General features: G+C 48.0%; 1 protein-coding gene across 6 annotated transcripts in view; it reads right to left on the bottom strand.

Annotated features, from left to right (window-relative positions):
* Positions 1 to 18,698, bottom strand: part of SGF29 (SAGA complex associated factor 29) — a 31,543-nt gene extending 12,845 nt beyond the window's left edge. The window contains exons 1-3 of one of the 6 annotated variants that reach the window (XM_049638535.1): positions 18,598 to 18,698; positions 13,653 to 13,750; positions 8,162 to 8,228 (exon numbers count right to left, since the gene is read on the bottom strand). In XM_049638535.1, coding sequence (XP_049494492.1) covers positions 8,162 to 8,228 — 67 coding nt within the window. In that variant the 5' untranslated portion in view covers positions 13,653 to 13,750; positions 18,598 to 18,698. Of the gene's footprint in view, positions 1 to 1,298; positions 1,454 to 8,161; positions 8,229 to 13,652; positions 13,756 to 18,597 lie in introns of those variants that run through there. The other 5 variants (XM_049638537.1, XM_049638536.1, XM_049638539.1 and 2 more) reach the window with 5 other exon arrangements.
* Between the last annotated feature and the right edge of the window lie 376 nt (positions 18,699 to 19,074).

Here is a 19,074-nt window from a genome sequence, read left to right as displayed (position 1 = left end):
GGAGTAGGACCAGAAACCACTGGTGCCACAGGCACTGAGGAAGGTGCAGGAGTCTGTTAGGTAAGCCTTGCCTAGGGTGGAGGGTGGTGCCGAAACAGGAGGAGAGGGAGGAGGAGGCAGAAGAGGCGAGGTGCTGCCTGCAAGGCTGGAGGCGATAAAAGCCCAAACAGAAGAAAGAGACTCCCGGTCACCAGACAGGAGAACAGATGAACATTTTCTTTCCCCCAACAAAATGTGAAAAAAGGCAGTCCAGTCTGGCCAGACAATACAGGGAACCCCCTTGAGACAAAAGGAGTTTCAAAAGCTGCTTGGGAATATTCCTTAAAGTCCCCATCCTGAGGAAGACCTGTAACAGACAATTGGCTCCGTTTATCACAGCCATTAACCTGGAGACGAAGGAGGGAGACGCCTCCACGTACAAGGATCAGGCGACATTCATCCAGGTCTCTCAAGACAGATTTCAGATCTGACACACCAAAGCAGCAGCAAAGAGGAGACGAGTAACTCAGGAAAAAGAGGGGGGGGGGGCTGTACAGGATCCTGGCAGCAACCTGTTTACAAAAGAGACAAGGTGGGTGGGCACACAGGACAGAACACAGGCTTGTGGCGGATTAACAGAAGAACAAGGCCTAAGGCAGGTGAGCTGATGGTGCATTGAGGAGTGGAGGAGGTGGGTGTTCTGAGGCCCCCTAAAAGAGCACGGACAGATCAGGGTTTGGGTACAGATCCGTAAAAGCCTGACCATATGGGATTTCGGTCTATTTTTCTGGTCAGACTTCCCCATCCTTTAGTTTATACTGAGGCCGACAATGTTACAAAGAAGCCGACGTGGGAAGGAAGCATACAAGGTGCCAGGGTCAAACTGGTTGTAGCTTCTCAAGATGTATCTCAAGGCGGGGTGGGATGGGATCAAGGATTTAGAGGAAAGAAAGTTGACAGTCTCCTGGGCTAGAGGCGTCCCTGCTGAACCCCAAGAGCACCACCTTGGAGAGTCTGGGCCCTGGGACATCTCCCTGGAACCATCACACTATCATCCCTGATGCAGGTGGGCATCCCCAACCTGCTGCCCTCTTTGGCCTAGCGTGCCCCCCAAGAGGGAACCCCTGCCCATCCTTCCTTTCAATCAACATGGGTGTCCTTGGGAGAGACAGGAGAAGTCTCCCCTGTACTGAGATATAATCTGGCATACTGGAATTTTTTGTTTCCTTTTGAGGCCTTTCCCCAGGGAGATCAGAAAGAGAGAGCAGAACAAAGAGTGACTAAGCAACTGTCCAGCACAAGGAAGGTGAGAAGCTCACCGATGAAGACGGTCACTCGACCTGCTGTTACCCTGTCCCTTCGTGGCTGCCGAAGGTGTTGCCGTGTGAACTGGGGAGACCCCGATCCCTGGAGCCTTGACCCAGCCAGACCCAAAGCGGATGCTGAAGGTTCTTGGTCTTGTCTCAGGAAGGAGCTCAGGACAGACATGCAGCACAGCAGATGAGTAAAAGAAGTGGGGAGGGAAAGGTTATTAAAGTGAAAAAGACACTCTCGAGATGTGAGAGCAGGCAAGCTCAAGAGAGTGAGCTGCACGCCCTGGCACTTGGGTTTCTAGCTTTTATTGGCAGTGTTAACTAGGGGGCAGTATTTATTCTTTGGGGTGGGGAGTAGGGTTTGGCACTTTTTCTTTAAATCCAAATTAACTCCATTGTGTTAGGAGACGGGGAATCCTCTGGGACTGAAGAAGCTGATCCCATCCATTGTTACATTAACTAAGAGTCCTTGACCAAAATCTCTCTCGGCTTCTGAATGGCATCCTGTCAGGAACACTGCTGAAGCTTCCTGGGGTTCAGGGCGGCAGGAGGCACCCTCCCCTGACTGCTCTGACACCCCTGTACTACTTGAGGAGGGATGTGGGCCTCCCTCCACTTCCCCTATTGCACCCTAACCTGCGGTAGGTGCGGGGAGATGGACTGAAATGCCGCAACCGTTGAGGCTGCCTCTTTCCATTTTGGGGGAGTCGGTAGGCTTGGTGACCAATAATGATACCCTTCGTAAGCCTCTGGATCTAGTAGTAATGGATGGGGTGGAGGTCCTGGCCTTTGTTTAGAAGGGGCAGCCATTTCATATCAAATTACGCATGAGATATCTAAGGTAGAAGTACCTTTACCCTGAGAGCAGGACCAAGAACACCAAACAGTCGATGGGGAAGGTCAAATGAGAGACATGAAAAGATGGCAGTGTGGAACTCCTACCTAACCCGGGCAACTTTCTCATGAGTTTCAGCCGTGAACCAGTCCCAAGGGAGGGGTCCCCTGTTGGGTGAGTGCCCCAAATGGGAACAGCTCCCACCTGTCCCTTTTGGGAAGCACACAGGAAGATGTATGTTGAATTTTATGCTCGAGGGATCACACTGGGCTATTTAGGGGGTCTTAAGGTTGGCAGCCACCCTAATGACAGGTATGGCCATCCCATGCCCAAGAAGAATACAAACATTATAAAAAAACAGCAAAATAGGAGCTCCCGGGTGGCTCTGTCAGTTAAGTGTCTGACTTCGGCTCAGGTTATGATCTCATGGCTCCGGAGTTTGAGCCCTGCGTCAGGCTGTGTGCAGACAGTTCAGAGCCTGAGGCTACTTCGGATTCTGTGTCTCCCTCTCTCTCTCTCTCTCTCTCTCTCTCTCTCTGCCCCTCCCCTGCTCACACTCTGTCTCTCTCGGTCCCAAAAATAAACAAACACTAAAAAAATAAAATAAAATAAACCAGTAAAACAGGGAGAGCTTGATTTCTGACCAACGCTGTTATAGCCAAGGTACCAGTGTCCAGCTGGGGGGCAGAAGTTTGTCCCTCCCTGTAGTGTAGCCACAGGCACAGGTTCTCTCCTGAGCACTTGGACAAGGCACATTCTGGAGAGTCATACTATTCAGGACATCTCCGAAAAAGAACAAGTAAGAAACAAATACTGGGGGTAAAGAAGACTTACTAAGCCGCACTGAAGCTCCTGGATTTCTTTCATCACTGTCCCCGTACAGGCTACCAAAAATTATGTGGGGGTAGAGGCCAACAGTAAAGAAAGAATTCTTGAGCCGCTGACAGTGCAACTTACTAAGTGTATTTAAGTAGCATGGGAACCCGACCGATGGGCAGAAGGTGCTGTACTTTTGCTGTGTGAGGCTGGTGGTTATATATACTCAGTAATCAAAGGGAAGGAGGCATGCTGGGAATATCAGATTACCAAAATTTCTTCGAATTTCTTTGAATGTCTACTCGTAAAACTACTTTTGCAAGATTCCTTTGTCATTCAGTTCGATATTAACTATTGGAGATATAGAGGCAGTCGCGAGACCCTTACAGAATGTAGTAACCAGCATGTATTTGATCTTTATCAAAACTATGCAGGCTTTAGGTCAGCTTCCTGGATAAGGGTAAACATCTTCCTGCTTCTGTCCCTCATCATTTTCAATGCAATCCCAGCTGGCTTCTTTGCAGAAATTAACGAGCTCATCCTAAAATCCAGTTGGTAACTCAAGGGATCGAGAATAGACAAAACAATCTCAAATATAAAGATGTTTTCCCAATTACAAAATGCACTACACAAAGCTATAGCAATCAAGGCGGTGCAGTACGGGCATAAGGATAGACCTATCGATCAATGACACAGAATCCAGAGACCAGAAATAAACCCTCATACCTACGGTCAATTAATTTCCAACCAGGGTGCCAAGACAACTAGAATAGTCTTTTTGACAAACAGTACTGGGACAACTAGGTATCCATATGTAAAAGAATGAATTTCGACCCCTTCCTCAGACCATATACAAAAATGATCTGGGGCACTTGGGTGGCTCAGTCAGTTAAGCATCTGACTTCAGCTCAGGTCATGATCTCATAGTTCATGAGTTCGAGCCCCACATCAGGCTCTCCGCTATTGGCACGGAGCCTGCTTTGGATCCTATGTCCCCCTCTCTCTCTGCCCCTCCCCACTTGTTCTCTCTCTCCCAATAAATAAACTTAAAAAAGATTTGAATAGACAGTTCTCCAAAGAAGATATATAAATGGCCAAAAAGTACATGAAAAGATACTCAATATCACTAGCCATCAAGAAAATACAAGTCAAAACCACAAGGAGGTATCATTTCACATTAAAAAGAGACATAACAAGTGTTGGTGAGGATGTGGAGAAATCCTACGAATGGAGGAAAGTGGTATTGTTCACACAAAGGCAGATATGATTCAACAATAAAAGGAATGAAGTATGACACATACTACAACACAGGTGAACCTTGAAAACCTTATGCTAAGTAAAAGAAGCCACACACGACAGACTGCATTACCTACTGTACGATTCCATTTAGATGAAATATCATCTAGGTAAATCCACAGAAAATGGCGGCAGGGGGGGCGGGAGTGTGGTTAGGGGGAAAGGGACTGTTAATGAGTACGGGGCTTTTCAGCCAGGGGATGACCACGTTCTAAAATTGATTGTGGTGACAGCTGCACAACTCTGAATATACTGAAATTCACTGAGTTGTTAATTTTAGATAGATATACCTCCCCACGCCCAGCCACCAGCCTCAGGTAAACACTAATCTATTTCTGTTTCTATAGATTTTTAAAAAATTTTTTTTAAATATTTATTTTTGACAGAGAGAGAGAGAGACAGAGAGACAGAGCATGAGTGGGGGAGGGGCAGAGAGAGACGGAGACACAGAATCCGAAACAGGCTCCAGGCTCTGAGCTGTCAGCACAGAGTCTGACGCGGGGCTTAAACTCACGGACAGCGAAATCACAACCTGAGCTGAAGTCGGACACTCAACCGACTGAACCATCCAGGCGCCCCTCTATAGATTTCCCTATTGTGCACTTCATTTATTCTCATTGTGGAATAATATTCCTCTGCTTGCATACACCACACTTTGTATATTAATCCAGCAACTGATAGACATTTGGATTGTGTTCACTTTTGGCTAATGAGAATAACACTGCTATGAACACTCATGGACAAGCTTTTCTGTGGACGTGTTTCCATTTTCTCGGTCTATACCCAGGAGTGGAACTGCTGGGTTGTATGGTAACTCTAGGTTTAACCTTTTGAGGAGCTGCCAGATGGTTTCCAAAGTGGGCGCACCATTTTACATTCCCAGCAGCAAAGCACCAGGGTTCCGATATCCCTACATCTGCAGCAGTGCGTGTAACTGTCTTTCTGATCACAGCCCTCCTAGTGGGCTTGAAAAGTTAACTAGCGGTTTTGATTTGCATTTCCCCCATGGCTAATGATGCTGAACGTGTTTTCACCTGTTTATTAGCCATTGGTGTGTCTGCTCTGGAGAACTGCCCTTTACCCATTTTTATTGGGTTGTCTTTATTTTTGTCTTTGAAATACATTTTTAAATGTCTATACAGTCCAATTTATCTATTTTTCCCGATTGCTTGGGACACAAGACACGTTTTCCCACATGCAACACTATTTTTTGCCACCACAGCTTTACATAATACATTTTAATACAGGAAGAACATGTCCCTTAAAAAAAACAGTCCAGCTGCATTAGCTAGAATCGCATGAAATAATGGATCTCAAGTTTAGAGAGTTTAGACATTAGAAGCGTACAAACTTGAGAATGATCAGCATGAAGGAACTGATCTGCTGAGTGAGAAAAGAGGAAGGAGAAAGACCCCCCCCCCCACCCCATTGAGCTACAACAAAGGTGAAGGTGTGGACGGAAGGAGAGCTCAGTGGAAAGATCCCAAGGAGGATGGATTCGCGTGGAAAAGAGTTGTCTCTCCCACTAAGTAAAGCAGGAACCCTGGGTGGAGCCACCTGCTGTGGACCTGCCCACACCGGTGCACGGTAAAATTGGGGCGAGCCCCACAACTGGACGGGTGCATCTGACTTTACGCTGTGCCACCACAAACACCGGCGGCAGGCGTGCCCACAATGCTGTCCCGTAAATCGGTGTCGTTCCCGGCAAGTCTGACATTTCAACCTCTCTCTCTCTTTCAATGTTTTTGCTGCTGCCCTCAGGCCCGGGTCTGAGCCCCCCTAGCTGAAGTCCCAAGTTCCCACTCTGGTCAGAAGAGAAGCCAGAGACCCTGTTCCCACCATGAACAGGACAAGCTAAGTGCAGCAGCATCGGTCACCTCTGCGCTTAGTGAAGAGCAACCCGTCATCTGTGCTCTGAATCCCATCTCCTCTCGGGACGGCTGACGCCCCTTTCCTATGCCGTATGGCACACAAGCATACTTTAGGAGAGCCCATCTTAAAAATTAAAATATGTAAGAGCTTCCAAAGCCCACACTCCCCTCCAGCTCCCCACCTCGTCTCTTCACGGCAAAACTTCAGAAGTGGTCCAAGCCTGTGCTTCTAGTCCTCGCCCCCATTTGACTTCGCAACCCACTTGAGTCTAGCTTCTGTCATCCCCAGCCCAACAATGATGCTCTCGGGAGAACCAGGAACCGCACAGGCCAAAGAATTAGATCCTTCCCCTGCCTGCAGCCGCTGGACACAGGTGCCCGCCGCCTCCTCCCCTGGCGTCAGGGCCTCCCTCCTGCGTGGTCAGCCTCCACTCCTCTCCTGCACCGGCCTCTCGTCGGCCTGTCCTGCAAATGCTGGCGCTCCTCAGGGCTCGAGCCTGGCCGCCGCCGTATACACTTCCAGGTCTACCCCCAACCCCACCCCGCCCCGGCCGCCACCCCCATCCACCTGCCCCCAGATGTTACAGGAAAGGACTCGGGAGTGGTCTCAGTCAGGACTTTACTGAGGACCTCAGGAAACGGGCAATGGGAGAGACAGGAGCCACCATGCAGGAGAAGCACATGTACACGACTACCTCCTGCCAGAGCTGTGGCACCAGAGAGGGTGGAGGCCTGAGGGGAAGGCAGTGTGGATGGGGGAGGGGGGCTTCGGGTGGGGAAATGGGAGTACGCTGGCTGAGGGGCTTCTAGAAGCATGCTGAGAACAAGACCAAGGGCCAAAGAACAGGGCTGCATCTGAAGAAGACACGGGCAGTTGAGGGATGGGATCCGGCCCTGAGATACACCCAGCGGCAGCCCTCATTATTTGCGAACATTCCCTTCCAGCCCGTCCCATCATCATTTTCGAACATTCCTTCCAGCCCGTCCCATCTACAAACACTCGACATGGAGGTCCCTTCCACCACCCCTCCCCTCCACAGAGGCTGAAGGGCATGCCCTTCCTCCAAAGCTTACACTTGCAAGGATCAGCTCAAGACTGGTCTTGCCTGACTGTCCCTAAATAAGCCAAACGTGTCTCCTGTTGGACTCTTCCTATCTAGACTTTCCAACCTCCCTTTATAAACTGGCTTTTCTTCCCCAACCAGACTGGGAGCTCCTCAGGCAAGAACAAACACCTCTGCTTTCATCAGCAATCCCCTCACATCAATAACCACCACTGGTAAGTTGTGTCAAGGACTTGGCAAGAACTTGATAATAATTCTACTTGACACACTACCTCTCTCCTGCCCTGACCCTCTCCCCACCCCCCGCCCCCGCAGTAAGGTCCACTGTGAACTTCCCGCATCAACTCTCCCAAACTTTGTTGTTAAGCAAAGGCTTCTTCCCTCGTATTATCAACTATGGGCCACATGGCACCAACTCCCAAATCTACCTCCAGCCCCCACAGCGTCCCCAAGATTCAGAACCTTATTTTCATGCCAGCTGGACAGCCCTACCAGAGAAGACCCCAAATCCCTATGCCCGACACAGACATTCCTTGTATGAGTCTCTCCTATACACTAGAAATTTTCTACGATTTCAAAAAGATTTTAAATCAATTTGTCCAGGAACCATTCTAAAATACTGGTGATGGCTGTACAAATCAGTGAAACAACAAACCAACAATGAATCGTGCACTTTAGGTGAATTGTATGGTATGTGAATTATAGCTCAATAAAACTTAAAAAAAAACCCCAAAAAACCTGTATGTCCAAAACCCAACTCCTCCCTCCCTACCCACTCCACCCCTAAAACTCCTGTGTGCTAGCTCGCTCCTTCCCTGCCGGCGTGTCCAGAAGCCACTCAGCTGCCTGTGCTGAAAACAGCTGTTTTCAAACCACCTTCTCCCTCAATCCCCTGTCCAATTGGTCACCGCTCCTGTTGACTCACTGCCCCCTTCTTAGCCTTCAGTCACTGTTTCCCACCACACCGATGGCCTCCTGGTAACTTACCCAGCACACCCTTCTGCAGTTTCCTCTCCATCAAATCCACCCTCGACGCGGCCGCGGCACCACCCATCTGAAAGACAAGCGTGGCCATGTTCCCCTGCCAAACGCTTTCAACCCGTGCCTCCAGGGTGCATCAAGTCCTTACCCACAACACAGACTCGACGGAAGAGGCCTCCGTCCCTGGCCCCCCATTCCTGTCTCCTGTCGTCACCCTGCCTGCCTCACACTTCATACCCCAGACACTTCTCACTCCTGCTTTTGGCCACACGCCATGTCACATTTCTTATCCCCATGCTGTTCCCTCCATCTGGGATGTGCTTCCTGCAAGCAGGACATCCCTAATCCTCGGCCCAATTTAACTACTTACTCTCTAGGATCTGGCTCATATACCATCTCCCTTCATCAGCCACGGTCAGAAACCTGTCTACTAGGCTGACTTGCTGGCTTTCTCTGTGGCCTCGAATTATCCTGTGCATCTCTCTACCATAGTGCCTATCAAATCATATTCAAATTCTCTTTGTGTGTTTTTGTCTCCTCTCTTGAGGGTGGGGATCACTAGATCGTTGATACCTAGCACAGGGCTCCACAAGTACCACTGTCCTCATTTTCTATTCCCATTCACACCTCAGCCCGACACAGCATGGCTCCCCCCCCCACTCCCCAGTGATCTCCTGTTAGCTCCTGGACCTTTCTGCTGCCCTGAACACCTGACCACATGCTGCTTCTCGAAGCTTGGCTGAGTTTCCAGGCCTGCGGTCCCTCCTATTTCTCCAACCACCCTGTGCGGTCCTTCTGCTGCCCCCTCCTCCGACCCACAGGACGGCTACTCCAGGACCCCCCTCTCAGTCTCTAAGCTCCCTGGGTAGCTCATCTGCTGTAAGGCCCCATATTCTGAAACTTCCAGATTCCTCCATCAACCCTGACCCCTCGCCAAGGTTCCCAGCTCAGATTTTGAGCTGCCAGCTGAGGGCCCGAGACGCCCCTCAGACAACTCACACTTCCTGCTCTGCTCTGCCTTCCAGATGTGGTTTGATGGCACCCATCGCTGCCCAGCCAGCCTCCCAGGCCTCACATCTCAGAGACATCCACTCCTCCTTCTTGGCCATCTGCAACCCCACAGCTCCCTGATCCACCCCATTCCATTCCTAGGGATTTTGCCTCAGAAATTTCTCCCAAACCCGGCCCCTCCCTTCCACCCCACCTGTCACTGTCTTAGTTGGGGCTCTCATCACATTATCACAATATCACCCATTGCTGTGCCTCACTGTGGCTGGACACAAAGCCTGTTCCTCTTAAGGAAAAAAAAAAAAAACAAACCTTTAACATATGCACATAATAAAAAAAATTCAAATGATTCCAGAAGTACAATGAAATCTCCCACCCTTAGAAGTAACCCCTACTGTTTCTTGGGTATTTCTCCAGAGGTATCCTATGCATACACAGGAAAAAAAAGCATGTATCTCAGAAAACCTTTTGCAAATGGAAGATGCAGAGACAGACACACACACACACACACACACACACACACACACGTGATGGAGCTTGAAACTTTCAGCACACTGAAATTTGAAAGCTGACCCACGTGGTCTGGAGGGGAAGAAGGAGGTCAAAGAGCAAAGCAGTCAGGGCCTAATCTTGCAACCAGCAAGCAGCAGTGGAGGGTGGGCCCCGGTTTTGGAGACCTTTGGCCTCCGACACTCAGCCCCTATACCAATCATCGGGATCCCCTCACGTATGAATGGTGACTGGTAGTTTTTAAAATGCTTTCACCTCCCCTCATTTCCATCCAGTGTGAAACACTGTGAAGTGCTGAGATGGAGAACAGCATTCCGGAGGGTCGCCTTGTCCGCTGGGTAGTGCCCCGCCCGGGAAAAGTTCATCTCTCGATTATACAACAAACGACTGCTTTCTCTGGAACCAGTCACCTCTGCAAGTGGACCACCAAGCTTTTCCACTACCCGGATGCCCCTTCCCCCCAAACCTAACAGACAAATGCCAGCATGTTCTTCCTGCTCAAATGCCCTCTCTTCTTTGGGGCACTCCTTAACCACTCAGCAGTGAGGAACGCCCCTGGGCCCCAGAGCACTCTGGCCACACCTCTCTTTCCATTTTTTCCTAATTTAGCAGACAAAAAAATAGTATAAGAATTATTAAAGAATTATTAAAGTAAACCTCAGCAACCTAAATGATTTTCATTTTGTGTGCCGCTCCCTGTACGTGCAATATAACTGCAATCAGAGTGCACTTGCTCTTGTAAAACTGTTTTCTATTTGCGTAGGAGCCCACTTCTAGGATTTCTAGCCCCTTAAGTACAAGAACTGAGTGTTAGTCATCTCTGTGCCTTGGCACCCGAAACAAAGCCTAGAACATAGGAGGGCTTGGCAGCTGTTTATCAGAAACTATTCTGGTAAACACAGGAAGAGGCAAACAGCATTCCCACATGCCCAAACGCATCAAGTCACAGAAAGAAATGACTTTCTGCCACCAACAAGTCATCAGAGAAATGGACGGCCATGCATATTTTAGGAGCATTCCAAGGAGGGGAAAGGGGACAGAACAGGGAACATAAGTTCTCATGAGGCCTTTTACTCACCCTGTGGGCGCTCCTTAACCTTCCTGGGTCTCCATAAAGACCCGAGCACCCACTGGAGGATTAACAACACAAGTAAGGTCCAGGCAGTGCCTGGGACAACACACACTCTTAGTGGACATGAGTTTCCCCCTCTCTGTCCGCAGATGTGGCTCAGGGAACTGCCAGGAAAAAACAGGGACTATGCTAAGTCAAGCAAAGCAGTCAAAGGCACAAGCAAAAGAAAACACTGATGCATCCCGAGCCCGAGGGGAGCGGCTCTGAGCGGATGGCCCGCACAAAGACCACACCACGGAGGAGTGCTCTCCTGTGTGAGCTCTGCCTGCTGGGTGGCGCCTTGCTTGGGAGAACCACCTCATTTTATGATTTTACAACAAACTCCCACTAACTGGATCTAGTCGGTTGTGAACTTGGACCTCCCCAGAAAACATCTGCAACACCAGAGCCTGTGGGAACCAAGCACCGGGCACTGGAACTTGGCTGTGGGAACCAAGCACCGGGCACTGGAACTTGGCTGAAAGGCCAGAGCTCCCAGCTGGGAGGACATGGCTTTGAGCCCAAGCTGCCTGTTATCAGAGTCCAAAGGCCCCAGCTGATCTATCACTGTTCTTAACCCTGGGAGGCCAGGCAATCCCTGCAAGGTTTCAGGCATTCTTCTGAATTCTGAGGCAAGGCCCAACACTATACACTTTTTGGCTCCTAGCACTCTCTTCTTCCAACCGGTTTAGAAGCCACAACTTCGCGGCGCCTGGGTGGCTCGGTTGTTGAATATCTCGCTCTTGATGTGGGCTCAGGTCATGATCCCAGGGTCATACGATCAAGCCCCAGGTCAGACCCATGCTGAGCGCAGAGCCTGCTTAAGATTCTCTCTCTCTCCCTGTTCCTCTATCCTGCTCATGTTCTTAAAAAAAAAAAAAAAAAAAAAGCCACACCTTCTATTTCTACCCAGAGGGAACCACCATTCTGACATTTTTCACTATCGATTAGTTACACCTGTTCTAGAATTTCACTGAAATGTAATCATGCCATCCACCATCTTTAGGGTCCGGATTCTCTCAACACGTTTTTGAGATTCATCGGTGGTGGGATGTGTATCAGGAGTCCGTTTCTTTCCACTGCCCAGCAGCATTCTCCTGTACGAAAAAACCTGTTTCTTTAACCAGCCCTCGCTTTGGTGGCACCTGGGTGATTCCCAGTTCGGGGCCACTGTGAATAAAACTGCCACGAGCAGTCACACGTGAGTCTTTTTTCGGACATATGTTCATTTCTCTTAAGTGCTTAGGTCTGAGGTGGATACTTAATTTTACAGGAAACCGCCGGACCAGACCCTGTTCCTGAGAAGGTGTACCGGCTTCCCACCAACAACATATGGAAGCTTTAGTTGCTCCACATGCCCGATGACATACAGTGTTGTTGTTTTCATTTTATTTAAGAAAATTTAGCCATTCTAGCTAGTGTGAAGTGGTTTTCCATTGTGGGTTTAATTTAGACTTCTCTGGTGACCACTGATGCTGAGCACCTTCCCATGCGCTTATATGGCTTCCTTTACACGTTCAATTCAGCGGCCTTTTAGTATATTCAAAAGGTTGTGCCACCATCACCGCGACCTAATTTCAGAATCATTTTCAGGACCCCCAAAGCCTGTACACCCCAAAAACCCGTACCCATCAGCAGTCACTCCCCGTAGCCACTGGCAACTGTTTATTCTTTCTGACTTTACAGATCTGCCTGTTCTAGATGCTTCATAGAAACAAAATCACACACTATGTGGCCTTTGGGGACTGGCTTCTTTCACTTAGCGCAATATTTTCAAGGTTCATTCCTGCTACACAGGTGTATTTCATTCCTTTTATGGCTGAATAATACTCCACTGGTATGGATTTTGTTTTTCCATTCATCGGTGGGTGGGACATTTAGGTAAAATGACTTTTATATCAAGAATCTGGGGGACACCTGGGGGGCTCAGTCGGTTGAGCATCCGACTTCGGCTCAGGTCATGATCTCGCAGTTCACGAATTCGAGCCCCGCATCAGGCTCTGTGCTGACAGCTCAGAGCCTGGAGCCTGCTTCGTATTCTGTGTCTCCCTCTCCCTCTGCCCCTCCCCTGCTTGCACTCTGTCTGTCTGTCTGTCTGTCTCTCTCTCTCTCTCTCTCAAAAATAAACAAACATTAAAAAAAACTGGAACTCCCTCTGCGTGGCTATCTTTTCAAGATGAGTATCACGTAACAAGACATTGAGAACACCTCATCAGTGCCAATCCCTTCTGGGGGTCAACTCCTGCTCCACTGACTCCAGTTAGTGGGTTTTTGTTTTGTTTTAATTTGTACAAGTTATGGTCATTGTCTGTGAGAGGGTTGGCCTGATCTGAGCTCCTCCATCGTTACTGGAAGCAACCTCTCAGTGTATGCCCATCACCTTTTCTCTCCATTTTGGTAACAGTACTCCCAATTTCTCCTTCGAGAAAATGTCCTTCACCTTGGCTCCAAGATGGGTATATGACCTGGGCCCACAAGAGTATTCCACTCTTTCTGACCGCCATGACTAGCTCAGGAAGAGGAATGTGACCTAAGTCTGGCCCAAATCAATTTAAGAGGTTTTGCTGGGGCGCGCCTGAGTGACTCAGTCGGTTAAGCATCCAACTTCGGCTCAGGTCATGATCTCACGGTTCATGGGTTCGAGCCCCATGTTGGGCTCTGTCCTGACAGCTTGGAGCCTGGAGCCTGGAGCCTGCTTCGGAATCTGTGACTCTCTCTCTCTCTCTCTGCCCCTGCCCCCCTAGTGCTCTGTCTCTCAAAAAAATAAATAAATGTTTGAAAAAATTTTTAAAAATTGTTTTAATTAAAATTAGACAGAAATTAGGGGAAAAAAAGATCTTTTGCTGGAAGCTATCTGAAAAGAGATACCTTCTTTCAGTTGGTTGTTAACAGAGTAGCAGGGAAGCCTGGAACTGATGGAGGCTTTTGCCCGTCTGAGACAGAAGTCAACATGGAGAAAAGTGGAGCTGAAAGACATTAAAAGAAAAAAAAAAAATTCCTGGTGACATAACTTAGGTTTCGGGATATAACTGTGCCTTGAGGCTGGTATACCCAGGACTTTTCAGTTAGAGTCTAATGGATACTACTTTTCTCCTTGGACTAGTTTGGGTTAGTTTTTTGTTATCTGCAACTGAGAAGCCTAATAGGTAATTATAGGGACAAAGAACGTGTTAACCGCTAACCACTCAGTCTAAACCTGTTCTCTAGCACCTTGTCTAGAAGCCAAGGCCCCATACCAAGAAATCCAAACATTCTATACTTAAACCACTCCGACATCAATCCCACAGGGCTTAAGACAGAGCTTTGTAGGGGCGCCTGGGTGGCGCAGTCGGTTAAGCGTCCGACTTCAGCCAGGTCACGATCTCGCGGTCCGTGAGTTCGAGCCCTGCATCAGGCTCTGGGCTGATGGCTCGGAGCCTGGAGCCTGTTTCCAATTCTGTGTCACCCTCTATCTCTGCCCCTCCCCCGTTCATGCTCTGTCTCTCTCTGTCCCAAAAAAATAAATAAAAAACGTTGAAAAAAAATTAAAAAAAAAAAAAAGACAGAGCTTTGTTCTGAATCAAAGGGAAGTCAGGCATCTAAGACCCTACGCTCAGATCCCATACTCTCAATGTAGCCACGCTCAACAACAATCTACATTCATCAATTGGTTTGAAAAAATTAAGGAGATGCGGATTTCTTTCCCCTAGTACCTACCATGCTTCTAGACCAAAGCTTACATACATCATTCTCATTGAAACCTAACAATCGCCTAAGCACACCCTCTCTATAGCTGGGGAACCTGAAGTTCAGAGTGGTTAAATTATGCTCGGTAACTCAGGAAATAACAGGCAGTTACAAAACTGCAAACTCTAAAATCTATGTTCTCCCTCCCAATTTCAAACTTTGTAAGGACTTCGGCTTATTCATTAGCAAAAGAGATCATGAAGTAAGACCATTTCGTCTACTAGAAACTGTCAATCAACTGTTATTAAGATTGCACTGAAAGAGTCACCAATAGGATGGTGATTCGTAGTGGCATCTGATAAAAATAAAGGTAACAATTGTGAGAAATAAGTTTAGAAATTCCCTGGGCTTGCACCAGTGGGTTAACAAGGCATAAAGAATTACAAAACCATAGGATGCTCTTACCCAAGCTTGAGTAGACAAGATTAGGCCCCCAGAATAGAGTAGGAGAGGGGCAAAGGCCCCCAGAATAGACGTGGTAGGGGGCAAAGGCCCCTAGAATAGACAGGGGGGCAAAGGCCCCCAACACAAAGGTATATGAAGTAAGCAAGATTAGGTATTCAGGGCAAAAGTGCCCCCCAATTCAGTACTATTTTCACAGGAGGGAAGGACCAAGTTAAGTAAACAGGTAAATAGGGCTATAGACCTCTGTTGCTGTGGGTGAAGCAGCCCAGAGCAGAGCTGATTAGCAAAAGAAAAGGTGCCTTGTTAACCCTGAGGTTATTTCCCCTATCTGCCTTATCCCCTAGGCTAGCTAAGATAAACAGACACTGCGCCTCCTGTCTGCCATTAACAACCATCTGCCCATCTGCCTGGCGCCAGAATTGACCCAAACCTCAAACACCGTGTATCTTCAAAACCCCCTTTCCCTCATGCCCATGAGTTAATGTTCACAGATTCATTGTCTCTTTGTGCATGCCCATCACGTTTGTAAGCCTTCTGATCTTAATAAATACGGAGCAAGGACCCTTATTCGGGGTCTTGTCTTTTCGCGGACATTAGCCATCTCTTGCTTTTAATCCTGCGTCTGCTCTCTTGCTGGCCAAGAGAGAACTTTAGATTTAGAATCTACGACAAACACTGACAGCTATTCCTTACTGAATACCTACTATGAGCTAAGCACCTTTATGTAGATGACTCCATCTAACTCTTCTAACGGTCCTGCAGAGGAAGTGCTCTTCATTTAACACTGTGGAAACAGGAGTCTTGGAGAAATCAGTGACTTTACTGAAGTCACACAAGTAATAAGTGGAAGAGGTGGGATTCAAATCCAGATCTGTCTGACTCTATGACCTAAGCCTTAAGGCTCATGATCAACATCCCAAACCTATTGGTATAATGTTCAACAAACTAGCTTCCCCTCCACAGATAGAGTGACCACAAATCCTGAAGTGATGTATACTGGGTATTTTTTCCAATGCAAATGATATAGGATCCTATAGAAGATTCATTTTTAAAACATTTGTAAGACTCTTTGTACACAAATTTAGAAATGAGGTTTAAAAGGCTGACTTACTACATGCCCCTGTTTCCAGCTCCGGAAAGCTGGGTCACTAAAACTATGAATTCTAATGGACCTACCCACTGAGAACAGGGTGCCTCGTGGCTGGGCCAGGTATTTACAAAACACACACTGTGGTTTACAAAACACTTCTTTTTTTAAGATTTTTTAAAAAGTTTGTTTATTTAAGCAATCTCTACACCCAATGTGGGGCTCGAACTCACGACCCCGAGATCAAGAGTCACACACTCCACCAACTGAGCCAGCCAGGTGCCCCGACAAAACACTTTCAAGGCACCACTTCAGATCCTGGACAGCCAGCCCCTCTCAAACAGCAATACCATACAGCAACTGCAGTAAGCAATTCCAGTGTCCCCATCCCAAGCAAGCACAGGCTTTCATGCTTCAGGTCCTTTAATCCTTTCCCTACCTCTCCGTGGGTCTCAAATTTGCTCGTCTTTCAGGTGCAAATCAAATGGCAGCCAAGTTAATACTTTCACAGCAGTGCTTGCCAACATTTCTCACACCACAGCATACACAGAACGTAGTATTTATGATGTTATTTGTGTCCTCGTGTAAAAGAACAAAGCTGCTTGCAGCCAGAAGAGAATGGCAGGGGGATCTGGCTGTCCCAGGCCCTGCTCAGGTGCCCTGATGCCAAGGGCAATCAAAATTTCCAAAGCACAGTACACAAATTTCTGTTCTTGCACCTGTCACACACGCACGAGACACTTGCATTAACTTGTCTCTCCTGCAGACCACAAACTCTCAGAAGACAGAGAAGCAGGCGTATTCGTCTCTATATTCCCAGCAACTAGCACAGGGCCTGGCACCTACTAAGTCTTCAAAATAGATTATGGGAGCTGAATCCTGGAAATCTCTTAAAACAGTCTTTCAGCTTAGAAGCATGCACCAATTCTGAAGCTGGGTTAGTCAATACCTTCTCTCCAATCCCAGGAAAAAAAAAAAAAAAGTTCCTATAAACATACTCTAAGAAAGACAATCTACTCTCACTTACGGAGAAGAGGTACTTTTCCTCTATAAATTAATTCATTCAATAATTTGTTAAATACTGCTGTGCCAGGCATGAGGAACATACAGCAGTGAATGAGGGAAAGACTCCCTGCCTTGCTGTACAAAACTTACAGTCCAGAAAGGAACACAGACATTAAAAAAATAGTCCCATATACTTATTTGTAGGTGAAAGTTAAAAGGGACATAGAGATGGGGCGCCTGGGAGGCTCAGTTGGTTAAGGAACAACTCTTGATATTGGCTCGGGTCATGATCTCATGGTTGGTGGGATTGAATCCTGTTGGGCTCCATGCTTGGGATTCTTTCTCTCTGTCCCTCCCTGGCTTGCATGCACATGTGCACTCTCTCAAAATAAATACATAAACATTAAAAAAAAATTTTTTTTTAATAAAAGGGACATAGAGGACAGAGTAGATACACAGATAAATTTGAATAAACAATGACAGGGATGTCGAAGAACTGAAAACACAAATTCTCAGGCAAAAAGGACAAAGTGCCAAAGAGAATATCTACAATTAGACACCCAATAGTGAAACTTCAAAGCCTCAAGGGCAAATACATGATAATATACTGGAGAAGGAAAGGGGAGGGGGACAAAATACACCAAGAATAACTCAAGTGTTTGGCAGGAGCAACTGGAAGAATGGGAAGACAGGTTAAGGTACGAGAAGGGTAAAACTTAAAATGTCAGTTTTGTACATGTTTGAGATGCTGATTTGACATTTTAAGAGATACCATTTGAGAGGTGAATGTAAGAATCTGGAGTTCAAGGTAGAGCACTGGGCTGCAGATAGAAATTTGAGAGCACAACACACAGTATTTATATTTAAAGCCTTGAAATTGATAGCTCCTAGGAAGTGACCACGGAGAAGAGATTCAGCATGAGGCCTGGGGGCGGTGTAATCATTAAAGATAAGGAAGAGGAACAAGAAATCAGCAGAGGAGAAGCCAGAGAGCTGAGGCTAAAGACGTGGCTATTGCACAAATCAAATGAAGAACGTGCTTCAAGAAGGGGCAACGATGAACCGCATCAAAAATTGCTACGGGAGTGCGAACGAAGTTAAAACTGAATTTGGCGACGTTGCGATCATTGGTGGCTTTGACAAAGTGCTATTTCAGTGGAATGGTGGGGGCCTAGACTGGAGTGGGTTCTCGAGAGACCTGGAGATGAGAGGTCAGCTACAGACTGAAGCCCTAGGCTGTAAACGGGCGCAGACAGATGAGGAGGCAACTGGAAGTCTCTGGAGGGCGAAGGAAGTCCTCTCCTTAAGGGGGGCGCATCCTCGGCTGCTGTCTTCCCACACCTGGGCTGAGTACCCCGCCTCTGCCGCCTTAGCGCCCCGCACCGCGCGCGCCAGCTTCCGGCGAGCGCACGCGCAAACTCAAACACAGCCGGCCCTCCCTCCTCCAGCCCCGCCTCCCCCCGCCCAGGGCGCGTGCGCACCGCCCCTCGAGAGCCGCCTCGGCAAGGCCCGGGAGTAGGGACGCACCGGGGACCCTAACCCTCCGCTCCCGCCATTTCCCGGGGGCCCCAGACCGCGACCCAGCCCCACCTGCCAAGCCACGAACGGAGTAAGCACGTCGCGCTGGAAATTACGACGGCAGGAGCGGGCGCGTCCCTCGAATGCTTTTCAAAGCCTTAGGACCATAACGCGCTTACGTTCGAAGATTCGCGGCACGTCGAGAGCCACACACGCTGTTTTCCTTTTATGAGCTAGTCGCAGCGCGAACCCCTTCACGCATGCGCCTTCCTTCCTGTGTGACGCGCCGCGCTGCTCCTTGGGAAATGTAGTTTTTACTTTGTCACCCTAGTCCGGAGTCAGCCGCTGGACCTTATTTTAACAAACTAAGGCCTTTGTCTGTTTTCAGTAGCCTCTCATTCCCCAAAGCCTCTATAAGATAATAAAAAAAAAATTTTATGTGTGTGAAACCACAGGTTGCTCCAAAAGATAAATTCTATTTTAAAAAGTTTGAATAAATTAAAACAAACAGATCCTTAGACCCAGAAATTGCCCTTTCAGGGAGTCTTC

Source organism: Panthera uncia, chromosome E3, assembly GCF_023721935.1.
Source record: "Panthera uncia isolate 11264 chromosome E3, Puncia_PCG_1.0, whole genome shotgun sequence".
NCBI classification, from domain to species: Eukaryota; Metazoa; Chordata; class Mammalia; order Carnivora; family Felidae; genus Panthera; species Panthera uncia.
Note: the sequence above shows the minus strand (reverse complement) of the source record. Positions and strands in the feature narration are given on the sequence as shown.